The sequence below is a fragment of the Heterodontus francisci genome, chromosome 5, assembly GCF_036365525.1.
Source record: "Heterodontus francisci isolate sHetFra1 chromosome 5, sHetFra1.hap1, whole genome shotgun sequence".
Lineage (NCBI taxonomy): Eukaryota > Metazoa > Chordata > Chondrichthyes > Heterodontiformes > Heterodontidae > Heterodontus > Heterodontus francisci.
Window position 1 is genome coordinate 58,444,810 of NC_090375.1, and position 14,139 is coordinate 58,458,948.

The 14,139-nt window shown below is 43.1% G+C and overlaps 1 protein-coding gene across 2 annotated transcripts in view; it reads right to left on the bottom strand.

The window, feature by feature from the left end:
• Positions 1-4,102: 4,102 nt before the first annotated feature.
• tbrg4 (transforming growth factor beta regulator 4) overlaps positions 4,103-14,139 on the bottom strand; it is a 61,400-nt gene continuing 51,363 nt past the window's right edge. For both annotated transcript variants that reach the window (XM_068031507.1, XM_068031506.1), the window contains exons 8-11: positions 12,412-12,660; positions 10,531-10,642; positions 6,111-6,225; positions 4,103-4,379 (exon numbers count right to left, since the gene is read on the bottom strand). In XM_068031507.1, coding sequence (XP_067887608.1) covers positions 4,278-4,379; positions 6,111-6,225; positions 10,531-10,642; positions 12,412-12,660 — 578 coding nt within the window. In that variant the 3' untranslated portion in view covers positions 4,103-4,277. The remainder of the gene's footprint in view (positions 4,380-6,110; positions 6,226-10,530; positions 10,643-12,411; positions 12,661-14,139) is intronic.

Here is a 14,139-nt window from a genome sequence, read left to right on the forward strand (position 1 = left end):
GAAGAGGGCTAATTTCAATGCGATGAGATGCTATCTAGCCAGAGTAGAATCAAACCAAAGACTGACAGGAAGAGCTGTATCAGAAAAATGGGTTATATCTAAGGAAGAAATGTTTCAAGTACAGGCTAGGTACATCCCAACAAGAGCAAAAGGTAAGGGAACCAATAGCAGGGCTCCTTGGATGACGGGGGAGATAGACATTATGATGAAACAAAAAAAAGAGGGTGTATGATACATGTCAGGTGAATTCTTCAAGTGAGAACCAGGATATATACAATAGGTTCAGAAGGGAGATGAAGAAGAAAATTAGACTGGCAGAGAAAATATGAGAATGGAATAGCAGTCAGCATAAAAGGGAACCCAAAAATCTTCTACCGGCAAAAATAGTAAGTGGATAGTAAGAGGTGGAGTGGGGCCAGTTAGAGACAAAGAGGGTAATATATGCTCAGAGGTGCAGGGCAAGGCTAATATACTGAATGAGTACTTTGTATCAGCGTTTACTAAGGTAGTGGAATCTAACAAAATAGGAGAAAATAGGGTAAAAAAATGAAAGGAGGGAGGTACTAAAAAGCCTGGCTATGCTTAGCGTAGATAAGTCACCTGGTCTGGATGGCTTGCATCCCAGGTTGCTAAAGAAAGTGGAATGGAGATAGCAGAAGCACTTGCCATAATCTTCCAATCTTGCCTGGATGTGGGGGAGTTACCAGAGGATTGGAGAGTGGCAAATGTGACACCCTTATTCAAGCGAGGGTGTAAGGACAGTCCTAGCAACTACAGGCCAGTTAGTTTAACATCAATGGTGTGTAAGGTTTGAGAAACACTAATCAGGGAAAAAAAATCAACATACACTTGGCGAGGTTCGAATTAATTAAGGATAGCCAGCACAGATTTGCAAAAGGCAGATCATGTTTGACTAATCTAATTGAATTTTTCGATGAAGTAACAGAGAAGGTTGATAAAGGAAATGCAGTGGATTTCATTTATATGGATTTTAAGAAAGAGTTTGGGAAAGTACAACATAAAAAGCTGATTAACAAAATTGAGGCTCATAGAATAGGAACGTCGGTGTCCAATTGGATAAATTAGCTTAAGGACAGAAGACAGTGAGTCATATTAAATGGTTGTTTTTCAGACTGGAGGATGGCACACAGTGGTATATATATATGACTTCGATCTTGGAATACAGATTAGAATCTCAAAATATGCCAATGGTGCCAAACTTGAAGGTGTGGAAAACAGTGAGGATGATATGAACTGCCAGCAACAGGACACAGATAGGCTAGCAGAATGGGCAGAGAGATGACAGATGGAATTTAATACTGACAAGTGTGAGGTGATGCATTTTGGCAGAAGGAATAAGGAGGCAATATATACTTAATGGCACAGTTCTAAAGAGTGTGCAGGAACAAAGGGACCTGGGGGTGCATGTGCATTGATCTTTGAAGGTGGCAGGACATATTGAGAGAGTAGTTAGTAAAGCTTATGGGATCTTGGGATTCATAAACAGAGGCATTGAGTACAAAAGCAGAGAAGTTTTGCTGAACCTTTAAAAAGCTCCGGTTAGGCCCCAACTGGACAGTATTCCATCCAGTTCCGGTCATCACACTTTAAGAATGATGTGAGGGTCCTTGACAGTGCGTAGAGGAGATTTACCAGAATGATTCCAGGAATGGAGGATTTTAGTTACAAGGTTAGGTTGGAAAAACTGGGGCTGTTCTCCTTAGAACAAAAGAGATTGAGGGGGATTTAACAGAAATGTACAAGATTATGACACACTTAGATAAGTTAGACAAGGAAAAACTGTTTCCATTAACTAATCACAGAAGGACTAGGGGACACAGATTGTAGATTTTGGGCAAGAGATGCAGGGGGAATATGAGGAAAATCTTTTTTACACAGTGGGCAATAATGACCTGGAACTCACTGCCCATAGAGCAGTGTAAGCGGAGACAATGAATGACTTCAAAAGGAAATTGGAAGGCTACTTGAAGGAAGTGGACTTTCAGGGCTACGGGAATCGAATGGGGGAGTGGGACTGAATAGCTCCGTGGAGAGCTGGCATGGACTCCATAGGCAAAGTGACCTCCTTCTGTGCTGTAAATAACTCTATAAATACTGTGGCTACAAGAGCAGGTCAGAGGCTGTAAATTCTGTGGCGAGTAACTCACCTCCTGACTCCCCAAAGCCTGTCCACCATCTACAAGGCACAGGTCAGGAGTGTGATGGAATACTCTCCACTTGCCTCTTTTAGTGCTCCACCAACATTCAAGAAGCTCAACACCATCGAGGATAAAGCACTGATTTAATAGCTGATCGTAAGATGGCACCTCCAACAGTATTGCACTGGAGTGTGTTCGTCTATATTTTGTGCTCCTGTCCCTGGAGTGGGATTTGAACCCACAATCTTCTGACCAGTGACAGAGTGGTCAGCTCTTGATGTCATGTGACTCATTTTTGCTTCCCAAAGTCACAGGCTCCTTTAATGGCAGCCCTCCAGTACTACACCAGATTGCAAGGATAGTGAATGAGTGTCAGTGAGCTACTTCATTATACAAGAGCATCATAGCTAAGTTCAAAACTGGCCTCAGTCTGGGTGTACCCACAATATTTTCCCCAGGGTCACTGAAGAGCGATTCAGAGCATAAACTCTGACTGATGTCCTATGAGTGTGTACTAAGGCTAGTTGACACATCCCTATCAGTCCTGTCTGAGATCATCCAACTCAGCATAGACTGGGAAGCGAACCTTGAATCTTCCTGCTCTGTATGGGTCAATGTTGCTTGGTGCATTTCCACCATGTCACCCAGTTTCTTAAAGTGGCAGCAGCAATCGCACGTCCATAACTCAAATTTGTGTGACCGTTTGTCCGCCTGATACATTTAATGTTCACAAGCCAATACATCTGAAGCAACAAATAAACCAGCATTCAAAAGGCAGAATCTGTCCCACTGGAGTTATTGCTTTAAGGGGAAATTGGAGTGCAAGGGTAAGTGTCCACCTCAATATAAATCCCAGGGACTTGTTGACAAATTATTTTAGATAATTCTATTCACAGCACTCCCCCCATCCTCCATGAGACATAGCGATATAGACACACTGCAGTGGGGCCATGATAGGGACCTGTGGCTGGCACATTGGAGTACCGCACTTGCATGCTGCATGTCAGTTGTGATTAGTTTGAGCTTGAGTAATTGCTAATGAGATTTGGACTAGGTTATGTAAATAGGATCAAAGGCAACCAAGATTGACGCAAGCATTAAACCTCCCAAGTAATTCTCTGCAATGAAAGTGTAGGCGAGGTAAAAGATGCATCTATAACCCTTTGATCAATTCCAATTTTATGGATTTACTATTCATTTATCTTACACGGAAGTCAATGGGGAAGGAGTGATCCTGATGGTGTCGCAGGCAGTAAACACTTGTTAAAGTTATTACAGAATATATATAAAATATGTTATGTACATAAATTTTCACCCCTCCTAAACGGGTTGATTCTTTCAGGGTACCAGTCCACAGGCACAGGTCATCCACTCTTATTGCAGCGCAGTGGCCATTGTTTTTATGCCAGACAAGCTATTCATTTGGGCGGGGAGAACAATCACTGATGAGCCCAGTCCTGCCCTCACCTGATACTCAGGCACGTCTAATTCCAGCTGGGGAGTCTTGACCAAATTTTCCCTCCCTAACCCAGACTAGGCTGAAGTTCAGTACAGATCTTGTGAGCAGAGAGGGGAAAGAGGTTTGGATGAGGTTGGTGGGGGAGGGGGGGGGGGGGGGTGTAGAATTGTATCTCACAATTTCTGGTCTTACAAGTCGAAACACAGAAAAAATTGCTCCACAATTAAAAACAAAATTCAAACTTGGAATCAATTAACAAACTGCACTCGAGCTCCAGTGAATTGGTCTTTCAAAATCTTCAAAAGTGGTCTCCACTCCCCATCATTTGTTTGAGTCCTGCATAAAAGGAGTCTCACCTTCCTGCAAATGGATAAAAAAGTGAAGGGTGAGTGGCGGGTAGAAGGAAGACTCCAAATAGGAAAACAGGACTGTGGATGATATGTAAAGCTGGCAAAGGAATTGCCTCCACCTCCCAAACTTTAGCTGTGGAACGAGTAGGTTCTTTTTAATTTAAAATATGTTCTGTACAGTACAAATCTCTCCAAGCACCAACTCCACTGAAATTTTTTTGTCACATGGATTTCGGAGGGAACATTCTGATTTCTCAGCCCATCTCTTGAAGCGCAGCATCATGGTGGAGTGAGATAGGTCTCTGCACTTCATTGAGCCATTTCCTCAGCTATAGCTTTGCTCATCTTGTCCTTCAAGTATGCGACCTTCTGCCACTCAGACTTCAACTCCAGCCAATCATAGTATGGAACCTGCAGAGAGAGGGGTCCCAGGGAAGGGGGGCAGGAACAGTAAATGAAAGACATTTTCTCAACAGTCAAGCTTTTCACATAAACAATCCTTTATACATACATAGCTTATACTGGAATCTAATTGAGGGGTTCCAGTAGTTTATATATTAAATATTGGATACATCTGAGTGAGTTATAGGCTGGAATGTAATCAAGGGGTTCAGATGGTTTCTATGTAGAATAATGGAACCTGAGAACCTAAGATAAGTTAAAAGCCGTAAGCTACAGTGGGGCTTGGATTCTTTGTATATACAATAATTGGTACCCAGGGATAAGTTACAGGCTGGAAGCAAGATTTTTAGATAGTTATATATAGAGTAAATGATAGCCCGAAGTTTGCTACATGCTGGAATGTAAGGGAAAGGATCAGAAAAGAGAAGGTACAGCCAAGTATGGAAAAATGCCAAAAATTTGAAACAGAAACAGAATTCTGGAACACAGCAGGTCAGTCAGAATCTGTGGAAAGAACAGACATGTTAACAACTCGATAGTAAACCATCATGAGGACTGAGAAAATAAACAGCATTTAAATAGGATCAGAAGGGCGGCACAGTGGTGAGCACTGCAGCCACACAGCTCCAGTGACCCGGGTTCGTCTGCACACTGCCTGCGCGGAGTTTGCAAGTTCTCCCTGTGACCACGTGGGTTTCTGCCGGGTGCTCCGGTTTCCTCCCACAGCCAAAGACTTGCAGGTTGATAGATAAATTGGCCATTGTAAATTGCCCCTAGTGTAGGTAGGTGGTTGGAGAATTGAGGGTAGATGGGGATGTGGTAGAGAATATGGGATTAATGTAGGATTAGTATAAATGGGTGGTTGATGGTCGGCACAGACTCGGTGGGCCGAAGGGCCTGTTTCAGTGCTTTATCTCTCTATGACTCTAAGGGATGGAGCAAAGAAATAAAGCACATATAGGAGCAAGGAGTGTGGGTCAAAGGGCTTATATAGTTAAGTGGCTTAAATGATACAAAAGATGATGGGAACAAGTATATGAAAAGAAATTAAAGACATGAAGGAGACACCGCAGTGTGACTAGCAGAGGCAATGAGGGGTAAGTGGGATCTAAAATTAATGCAGGGGAAGCTTCGGTGGGCCGAAGGGCCTGTTTCAGTGCTGTATATCTAATCTAATCTAATCTGGATTCAGCAAACAGAAGACAAACAGGCCAACACAAAGGACACTGACTCACCGGCCAGCATTGGGTTACAAAGGGGGAGTTGGGGGGACCTCCAGCCCAATCACCAACATCGGCACACCATTGCGCATTATTAAAGCAAGGAAACGTTATGGCTAAAGTGTTAAATTGTTAAAGGCAGAGTCAAGACCAGAGGGTCTGAGGACTGCCGCAAAGAAATACAGCGACCGCCCCTCGATTTTGTTCTAGTCCCTTTCCAACATTGATGAAGGGCTTATCCCAAAACATTAATTTGTCTGGTACTCTCCATAGATGCTGACTGACCCTTTAAGCATTTCCAGTACAATTCTGCATGTTGTCATTGCAAAACTTGAGCTACAATCAGAGTGTCAAAGGATGTTAAAGTATTCTGGCTTAAATGCAATTTTGGACCTCTCTCTTGCAAGTTGGGATCTACATGCCACATACTGTTGGTCTTGGCACTGTACTGTCCCAACACACTTCTGGTCTTATAGAAAGCTTGTCCCCTGCCACTTCACAAAAATAGCTGGAGGCTTACATCCACAACCAAGAATCCAGCGGCCTGCAAATGCCGACGAGCCATAGCAAATCGCCCCAGAAGATCCCTGCTCCGTGAGTTGTAGTTTGGGAATTCTCGAGCCACAAATGCCAACCTGGGAAGTTAAATGAATGGTCAAATTGAGAATCGAACTGAGAAACTTAGAAGCCCATGGTACAAAGAAACCAAGAGAACAGAAGTGAAGGTGAAATAATGCCTTCCCAGAATATATCACCATAAACTATTATACATTAATTTGCATGTTACCTGACTATATGCTTTTACAGCCCTCCTCATTGTCTGCTTAATTCTCCTACCTTTGTATCGGCAGCAAATTTCAATATTGTGTTTCCAAGTTCAAATCCAAACCATCTACAAATAGAGGAAAAGAAGCGGACCCAGCAACGATCCCTTCGGGTGTACCACTTCCAACCTGAGCAGCGTTCATTAACCCAAACCTTATGTTCCGCATCTTTCATAGAATCATAGAAAGTGTAAGGCACAGAAAGAGGCCACTTAGCCCATCATGTCTGTGCTGGCCGTAAACGATCCACCTATTCTAATCCCACCTTCCAGTATTTGGTCCGTGGCCCTGCAGGGTAACGGCACTTGAGGTGCATATCAAGGCACCTTTTGAATGAGTTGAGGGTTTCTGCCTCAACTGTCCTTTCAGGCAGAGAGTTCCAGACTCCCACCACCCTCTGGGTGAGGGTGAAATAGTTGTTCCTCATTTCCCCTCTAGTTTTTCTACCAATCACTTTAAATCTATGCCCCCTTGCCATTGACCCCTCTGCTAAGGTGAATAGACCCTTCACCTCCACTCCATCCAGGTCCCTAAAAGTTTTGTACATTTCAATCAGATCTGCCCTCAGTCTTCTCTGTTCCAAGGAGAACAACTCCAGCCTGTCCAATCTTTCCTCAAAGCTGCATTTTTCCAGTCCTGGCAATATCCTCGTAAATCTCCTCTGTACCCTCTCTAGAGCAATTACATCCTTTCTGTAATGAGGTGACCAGAACTGCGCACAGTACTCAAGTTGTGACCTAACCAATGAGTTATTCAGTTCCAGCATAACCTCCCTGCTGTTATATTTTATACCTCAGCTAATAAAGGAAAGATTCCATATGCCTTCTTAACCACCTTATAGACCTGTCCTGCTACCTTCAGGGATCTGTGGACATTCACTCCAAGGTTCCTCACTTCCTCTACACTTCTCAGTATTCTCCCATTAATCGTGCATTCCTTTGCCTTGTTTAACCTCTCCAAATGCATCACCTCACACTTCTCCAGGTTGAATCCCATTTGCCACTTTTCTGCTCATCTGACCAGACCATCAATATCTTCCTGCAGCCTACTGCTATCCTCCTCGCTATCTACCACACAGCCAATCTTTGTGCTGTCTGCAAATTTCTTGATCATGCCCCCGACATTTACATCCAAATCATTAATATATATGACAAAAAGCAGGGGACCCAGTACTGAGCCCTGCGGAACGCAACTGGAAACAGCCCTCCAGTCGCTAAAACACCACTCAACAATTACCCTTTGTTTCCTGCCACTGAGCCAATATTGTATCCACCTTGCTGCATTTCACTGGATCCCATGGGATTTTATTTTTTTAACCAGTCTGCCATGTGGGACCTTGTCAAAAGCCTTGCTAAAATCCATGCAGACCACATCAACTGCACTACCTTCATCTATCTTCCTTGTTACTTCTTCAAAAAATTCGATCAAGTTGGTCAAACAAGATCTTCCCTTAACAAATCCATGCTGACTACCCTTGATTAACCTGTGCCTTTCTAAGTGACAATTTATTGTGTCTCTCAGAATAGATTCCAATAATTTTCCCACTACTGAGGTTAGACTGACTGGCCTGTAATTATTTGATCTATCCTTCGTTCCCTTTTTAAACAGAGGTACAAAGTTAGTAGTTCTCCAATCCTCCACACCTGTATCCAGTGAGGACTCGAAAATGATGGTCAGTCCTTCTGCTATTTCCTCTCTTGCTTCTTTTAACAGCCTAGGGTACATTTCATCTGGCCCTGGTGATTTATCAACTTTCAAGGATGCTAATCCCATTAATACTTCCTCTCTCCCTATGTTTATCACATCCAATACTACACACTCTTTTTTTTTTAACTACAATATCTGCATTGTCCCCCTCTTTTGTGAAGATGGACACAAAGTATTCATTAAGAACCATACCAACATCTTCTGCCCCTACACATAAGTTACCTTTTTGGTCTTTTATGCGCCCTACTCTTTCCTTAGTTATCCTTTTACTCTTAATGTATTGATAAAACATCTTTGGGTTCACCTCGAGTTTGCTTGCCAATATTCTTTCATGCCCTCTCTTTGCTTTCCTAATTTCCTTTTTGATTTCACCCCTCCACTTTCTATACTCCTCTCGGCTTTCTGTAGTATTGAGTTCTCGGTGTCGGACGTAAGCTTTTCTTTTCTGCCTTATCTTGCCCTGTAGGCTCCTTGATATCCATGGGGCTCTAGATTTGGCCGTCTCACCCTTTTTCTTTGTGGGAACAGGTTTACTCTGAACCCCTTGAATCTCCCCTTTGAATGCCTCCCACTGCTCTGACACTGATTTACCTTCAAGTAGCTGTTTCCAGTCCACTTTCGCAAAATCACTCCTCAATTTAGTAAGATTGGCATTGCCCCAATTGAGAACTCTGACTCCTGTTCTGTCTCTGTCCTTTTTCCATAATTATGTTAAAACTGACTGAATTATGATCACCACCACCAAAATGCTCTCTCACTGCCACCCCTTCCACCTGCCCATCTTCATTTCCTAAAACTAAGTCTAAAACTACGCCCTCTCTTGTTGCACTTGCTACATACTGAGCAAAAAAGTTCTCCTGAACGCACCTCAAGAATTCTGCTCCCTCGATTCCCTTTACACTAAAACTATCCCAGTTAACATTGGGGGAGTTAAAATACCGTGCTATTACTGCCCTATTCTTCTTGCATTTCTCAGAGATTTGCCTACATATCTGCTCTTCTATCTCCCTCTGACTGTTTGGGGGTCCATAGTACACTCCCAGTAGTTTGATTGCCCCTTTTTTGTAGCCGAGCTCAATCCATATGGCCTCCGTTGATGAACCTTCCAACATATCATCCCTCCTCACAGCTGTAATAGTTTCCATGACCAAAATTGCCACTCCCCTTCCTTTCTTATCCCCCTCCCTATCGTGTCTGAAAACCCTGTAACCAGGAATGCTGAGCTGCCATTCCTGTCCCTCCTGAAGCCATGTTTCTGTAACAGTTACGATATTATACTGCCACGTGTCTATCTGTAGGCCACGATCCTCAGGCTGTATTTATCGGTTCCCCGGTCCGTGTTCTTCCCGCAGGTCCGCTCCTGTCTGCTGCTCTCCTGGAAGCTGCTTTATTTCTTTTTATACCACCTCGCTAAATACCTTACCAGACACTTTCTGAAAACCCATATAAACTATATCTATTGCATTCCCTTTATCTGATCAATCGCTTCTTCAAAAAAAACATCAAATTTGTCAAATATGACATTTTTAGAAAATCCTTGCTGGCTGAGCTTGACTAACACAATGCACATCTAAATGCTCACGTGGAGAACTTCATATATTAGCCCAACTCTGGCCTCACCAACAGCTCCATAAACACACTTCCCAGGAGTCAAACCATCATCTGTATCTAACCCTGGAGAGCTATACTGGACCCATGAGTATGCGATCCTAATGTTAGATGCAGTAACCAACGATACAAGTCAGTCTCAAAAGGTCAGTTAGAGGCATGGTTAGCTAATATGAGCCAGGATAGCGTGTTTTGCGACATCAGTACTCCAATACTCAGCACTGCAATGAGACAGGCAGGGCTCACTTGCCCAATTCAGTACATGGTCTGAGAGATTCTAATTAGAGGATAAACTTAACACAACAAGTTTTTAAAACAGGCATAAAGCAAATTTTCCTGCTCCTGGTCCTTATCCACTTACTCCTGCTGGAAAGTGCATGTCTTTGTGTGGACATCAAATGAGGAGAGGCTCATTGTAGTGATACCTCACCCCTCCACCCCCCGGGGCAATCAGTCTGACTGAATACTGACCATCTAGTCTCACCTATGAAGGAGGAGGATTAGGAATTTAGGCTAGTGGGTGAAGTGCCAATCAAGCGGACTGCTTTTTCCTGGATGGTACCCTATTTTCTTGCACATTTTTCAGGAGAATTGCTGACTAAGCCACAGATTACTAAAAGGTTGGGTTTCTGTAAAGTGCTAAATTAATGGCTGTTAATTAATTAATGGCTAAGTACTGTTATGCATTCCCAGGCTAACTAGGAATGCACACAGTTCTTTCATCAAGTCTTATTCCACTCAATTCAGAGATGATAATTTTCATTGTTGACTTTTACTATCCAATATACACTCACTCCATACCTCTTGGCTCCAAAGGGCAGGGGTTTTGTCCCCTCTGGCTGAAATATGTGTGAAGCAGTGTACTCCTGCAGGTCAAGAGGCTTATTCTCAGAGTCAATCACAACCTCTCCATCTGCACACAAAGAACAGAAACATTAACCATCCACAAGTAGTAGCATTCTTAGCGTAGTGCCATAGACAATTGGACACAGGCACATCACAACCCACACCCAAAGTCACAAGTTCATTGTCTCAACCATATCCATTACAAGTACAGGCAGGCTACTGAGAAGAAAGCAAGCACAAAATCACCAGATCCTTCAGGTACTCAGTAATGCAGGTTAATGACTGCCTGCATTAGCTATGCTCAGTCAGGATATTTGAGTAAAATATTTAAATAGCAACTTATCATGTTCAAATAGCTTAAACAAATGCAGCAGCCATTCCGCTGTAGCAACGTTCCACAAACAGCAGTAAATGAGCAGCTATCTGATTTTGAATGAGACAGAACGTTGGTCAGCTTATTGGGATTTTTAATGTCACAGAATCAGACTTGAACAGCACAGGAGGTGACATTTCAGCCCAATGATCTTTGAAAAGGCTCGTCACTTAATCCCATTCCACATACACTTTTAATTCCCCCTACCCCTCTCCAAAAAAAAAATTATGAGCTGCCCTTTTAAAACATATAATGGATTGTGTTTTCACCATGTTCCTTGTCGGACATTCCACATACTGGCAACCTTTGTACCATACTTCTCCTGACTGCTCCTTTCGTCCTTTTGATGCTAATCTTTAGATTAAGCCCCACTCATTACATCCATCTGAATCGGGCTTTGGTTAACGTCTCAATCAAAGGAGTACACCACTGACAACACAAAACTCCTTCGGTACTGCACTGGGGTGTCAGCCTAGATTATGTGCTCAAGTTTATGTGGGATTAGATTTGGATTGCTCTAGCCAAGAGCTGGGACAGACACAATGGCCCAAATGTTCTCCTTCTGTGCTGTAAACTTCTGATGGAGATGTGATCTGTGCTGAACCCAGTCAAAACTCTAATTACTGATAGGTGGATCAAACACATAGGATTATTAATCACCTTTAGTTTCAGAATTATTCAATCATTAACAATCCCCCTACAAAAAGCTACATGGAGAGTCACATTACATAATAAGCAGCGATAAAACGCCAATTAATCTATTTTTGGTAAGCTAGGTATACTCCTACTCTTCTAGCACTCAGGATCACCAATAGATAGTAATAAAAACAGAAAGTTATGGAAATACACAGCAGGTCTGACAGCATCTGTGGAGAAAAACAGTTAATGTTTCAGGTCTGTGACCTTACAGTTTTGATGACAGGTCACAGACCTGAAACATTAACTCTGTTTCTCGCTCCACAGATGCTGCCAGACCTGCTGTGTATTTCCAGTACTTTGTTTGTATTTCAGATTTCCAGCATCCGCAGTATTTGGCTTTTATCACTAATAGATTATGCCTGCTTTACTGTCTTTTCAAAATAACAGCACGTCCGGCAACCTACATTTTACTCAGTAGTGCACTCAAAAGTATGCTTGGAAAATCTATCATGTATATCTGTGAAGTTTGGAAGCAGACCATCAGCCAAGCTCTGCATCTCTGCACATTACTCAGGACTCCTGCTAAGCTTGCGTTTGTGGCAGTTGTTGGTTGAAAGCAGGTTCAGGCTCGATTGCTGTGTCCTGCAAGACCAAACTGCTTTCTTACATTCACTGTCTGGGCACATACATGAAGAATTGCCATTTGAGTCAGGTATAGGAGGGCAACTGGCACAAAGGGAAGCTGTAGCCCATAAACAGTTCAAGAAATACAGGAAGGGGGTAAAACTAGTGGGGGAGAAAGGTAACTAATTCTACTGGCTTACCAATCATCCAGCCATACACAGTGTTGACACCACAGCGACACTTGGCTTGGTCTCCAAGGGCAGTTTGCAACGCCTCGCGCACACCACTACCCAGAGGACTCAGCTTCTTCCTAGCTACCGGGGTCCAGGAATCCAGGCACTGAGTTGGCAAAAAGGGACCGCTATAGTCAGAGCATTCCAGTTGGGCTGCGGCATTGATATGGACCAACTTCAGCTTGTAGTTCTCTCCTTTCTGCGACTGGGTCCCTTCTGGCAACAGTGAAAACAAAAACGTTGTAATACATTAGCAAAGCTGCTTCAGCAATCCCACCAGGGAACAGCTCCTGTATTTTGAGATCTGATGGCAACATCCAGCTGATACACATCCAGAACCCGTCACAAGGTCATGGAGTCATTACGGCACAGGAGGCCATTCAGACCATCAAGCTTATGCAGCTCACCAATCTAGACAGTCCCAATCCCCTGTAGCTCTGCAGGTTTATTTCCTTCAAGTGCCCATCCTCCTTGTACCATCAGTTAATGGGAACAGCTGTTCCTAGTCAACTTTATTGAAGCCTGTCATAATTTTTTACACTTCTATTAAATCTCCCCTAAATCTCCTTTGTTCCAAGAAGGGCAACCCCAGCTTTTCCAACCTAACCTTGGAACTAAAATCCCCCATCCCTGGAACCATTCTGGTAAATCTCCTCTGCACCTCCCAAGGACCCTCGCATCCTACCAAAAGTGTGGTGACCAGAACTGGACAAATTACTCTAGTTGGAGGCCTACCCAGAGTTTTACAAAGGTTTAGCATATCTTCCCTGCTTTTGTACTCAATATCTCTATTTATGACGCCCTAGATCCCATATGCTTTGCTAACCACTCTCTCAATATGTCCTGACACCTTCAAAGATCGATCCACATGCACCCCCAGGTCCCTCGCTTTAGAACTGTGCCTTTAAGTCTATATTGCTTCACCCTATGCCATCTGCCAAAATGCATCACCTCGCACTTGTTAGTATCAAATTCCATCTGTCACCTGTCTGTTCATTCTGCCGGCCTATCCATGTCCTGTTGCAGGTGATTTGTATCATCCTGTTTGTCACTCCTCCAAGTATGGCATCATCGGCAAATTTTGAAATCCTACTCTGTATCCCAAAATCCAAGTAATTTATATATAGCAAAACAAGTCCTAGTACTGACCCTTAGGGAACACCACTGTCTACCATCCTCCAGTCTGAAAAATAACCATTGACCATGGCTCGCTGTTTTCTATCCTTAAACGAATTTCTTATCCAAGCTGACACTGACCCTCCTATTCCATGAGCATCAATTTTGTTAACCAACCTTTTATGTGGTACTTTATCAAATGTTTTCTTAAAATCCATATAGACCACATCAGTTTTATTCCCTTCATCAACCTTCTTTGTTAGTTCACCAAAAAATTAAATCAATTTGGCAACCATGATTTGCCTTTTACAAATCTATGCTGGGGAGACGGTGGCATAGTGGTAATGTCCTAGGCTAATACTCTGGGGACAATGGTTCAAATCCTGCCGTGGCAGCTGGTGGAATTTCAATTCAATTAATTAATAAATTCAATTAATTAATTAGGCCAGCATTTATTGCCCATCCCTAGTTGCCCTGGAGAAGGTGGTGGTGAGCTGCCTTCTTAAACCGCTGCAATCCTTGGGGTGTAGGTACACCAACAGTGCTGTTATGAAGGGAGTTCCAGGATTTTGACCCAGC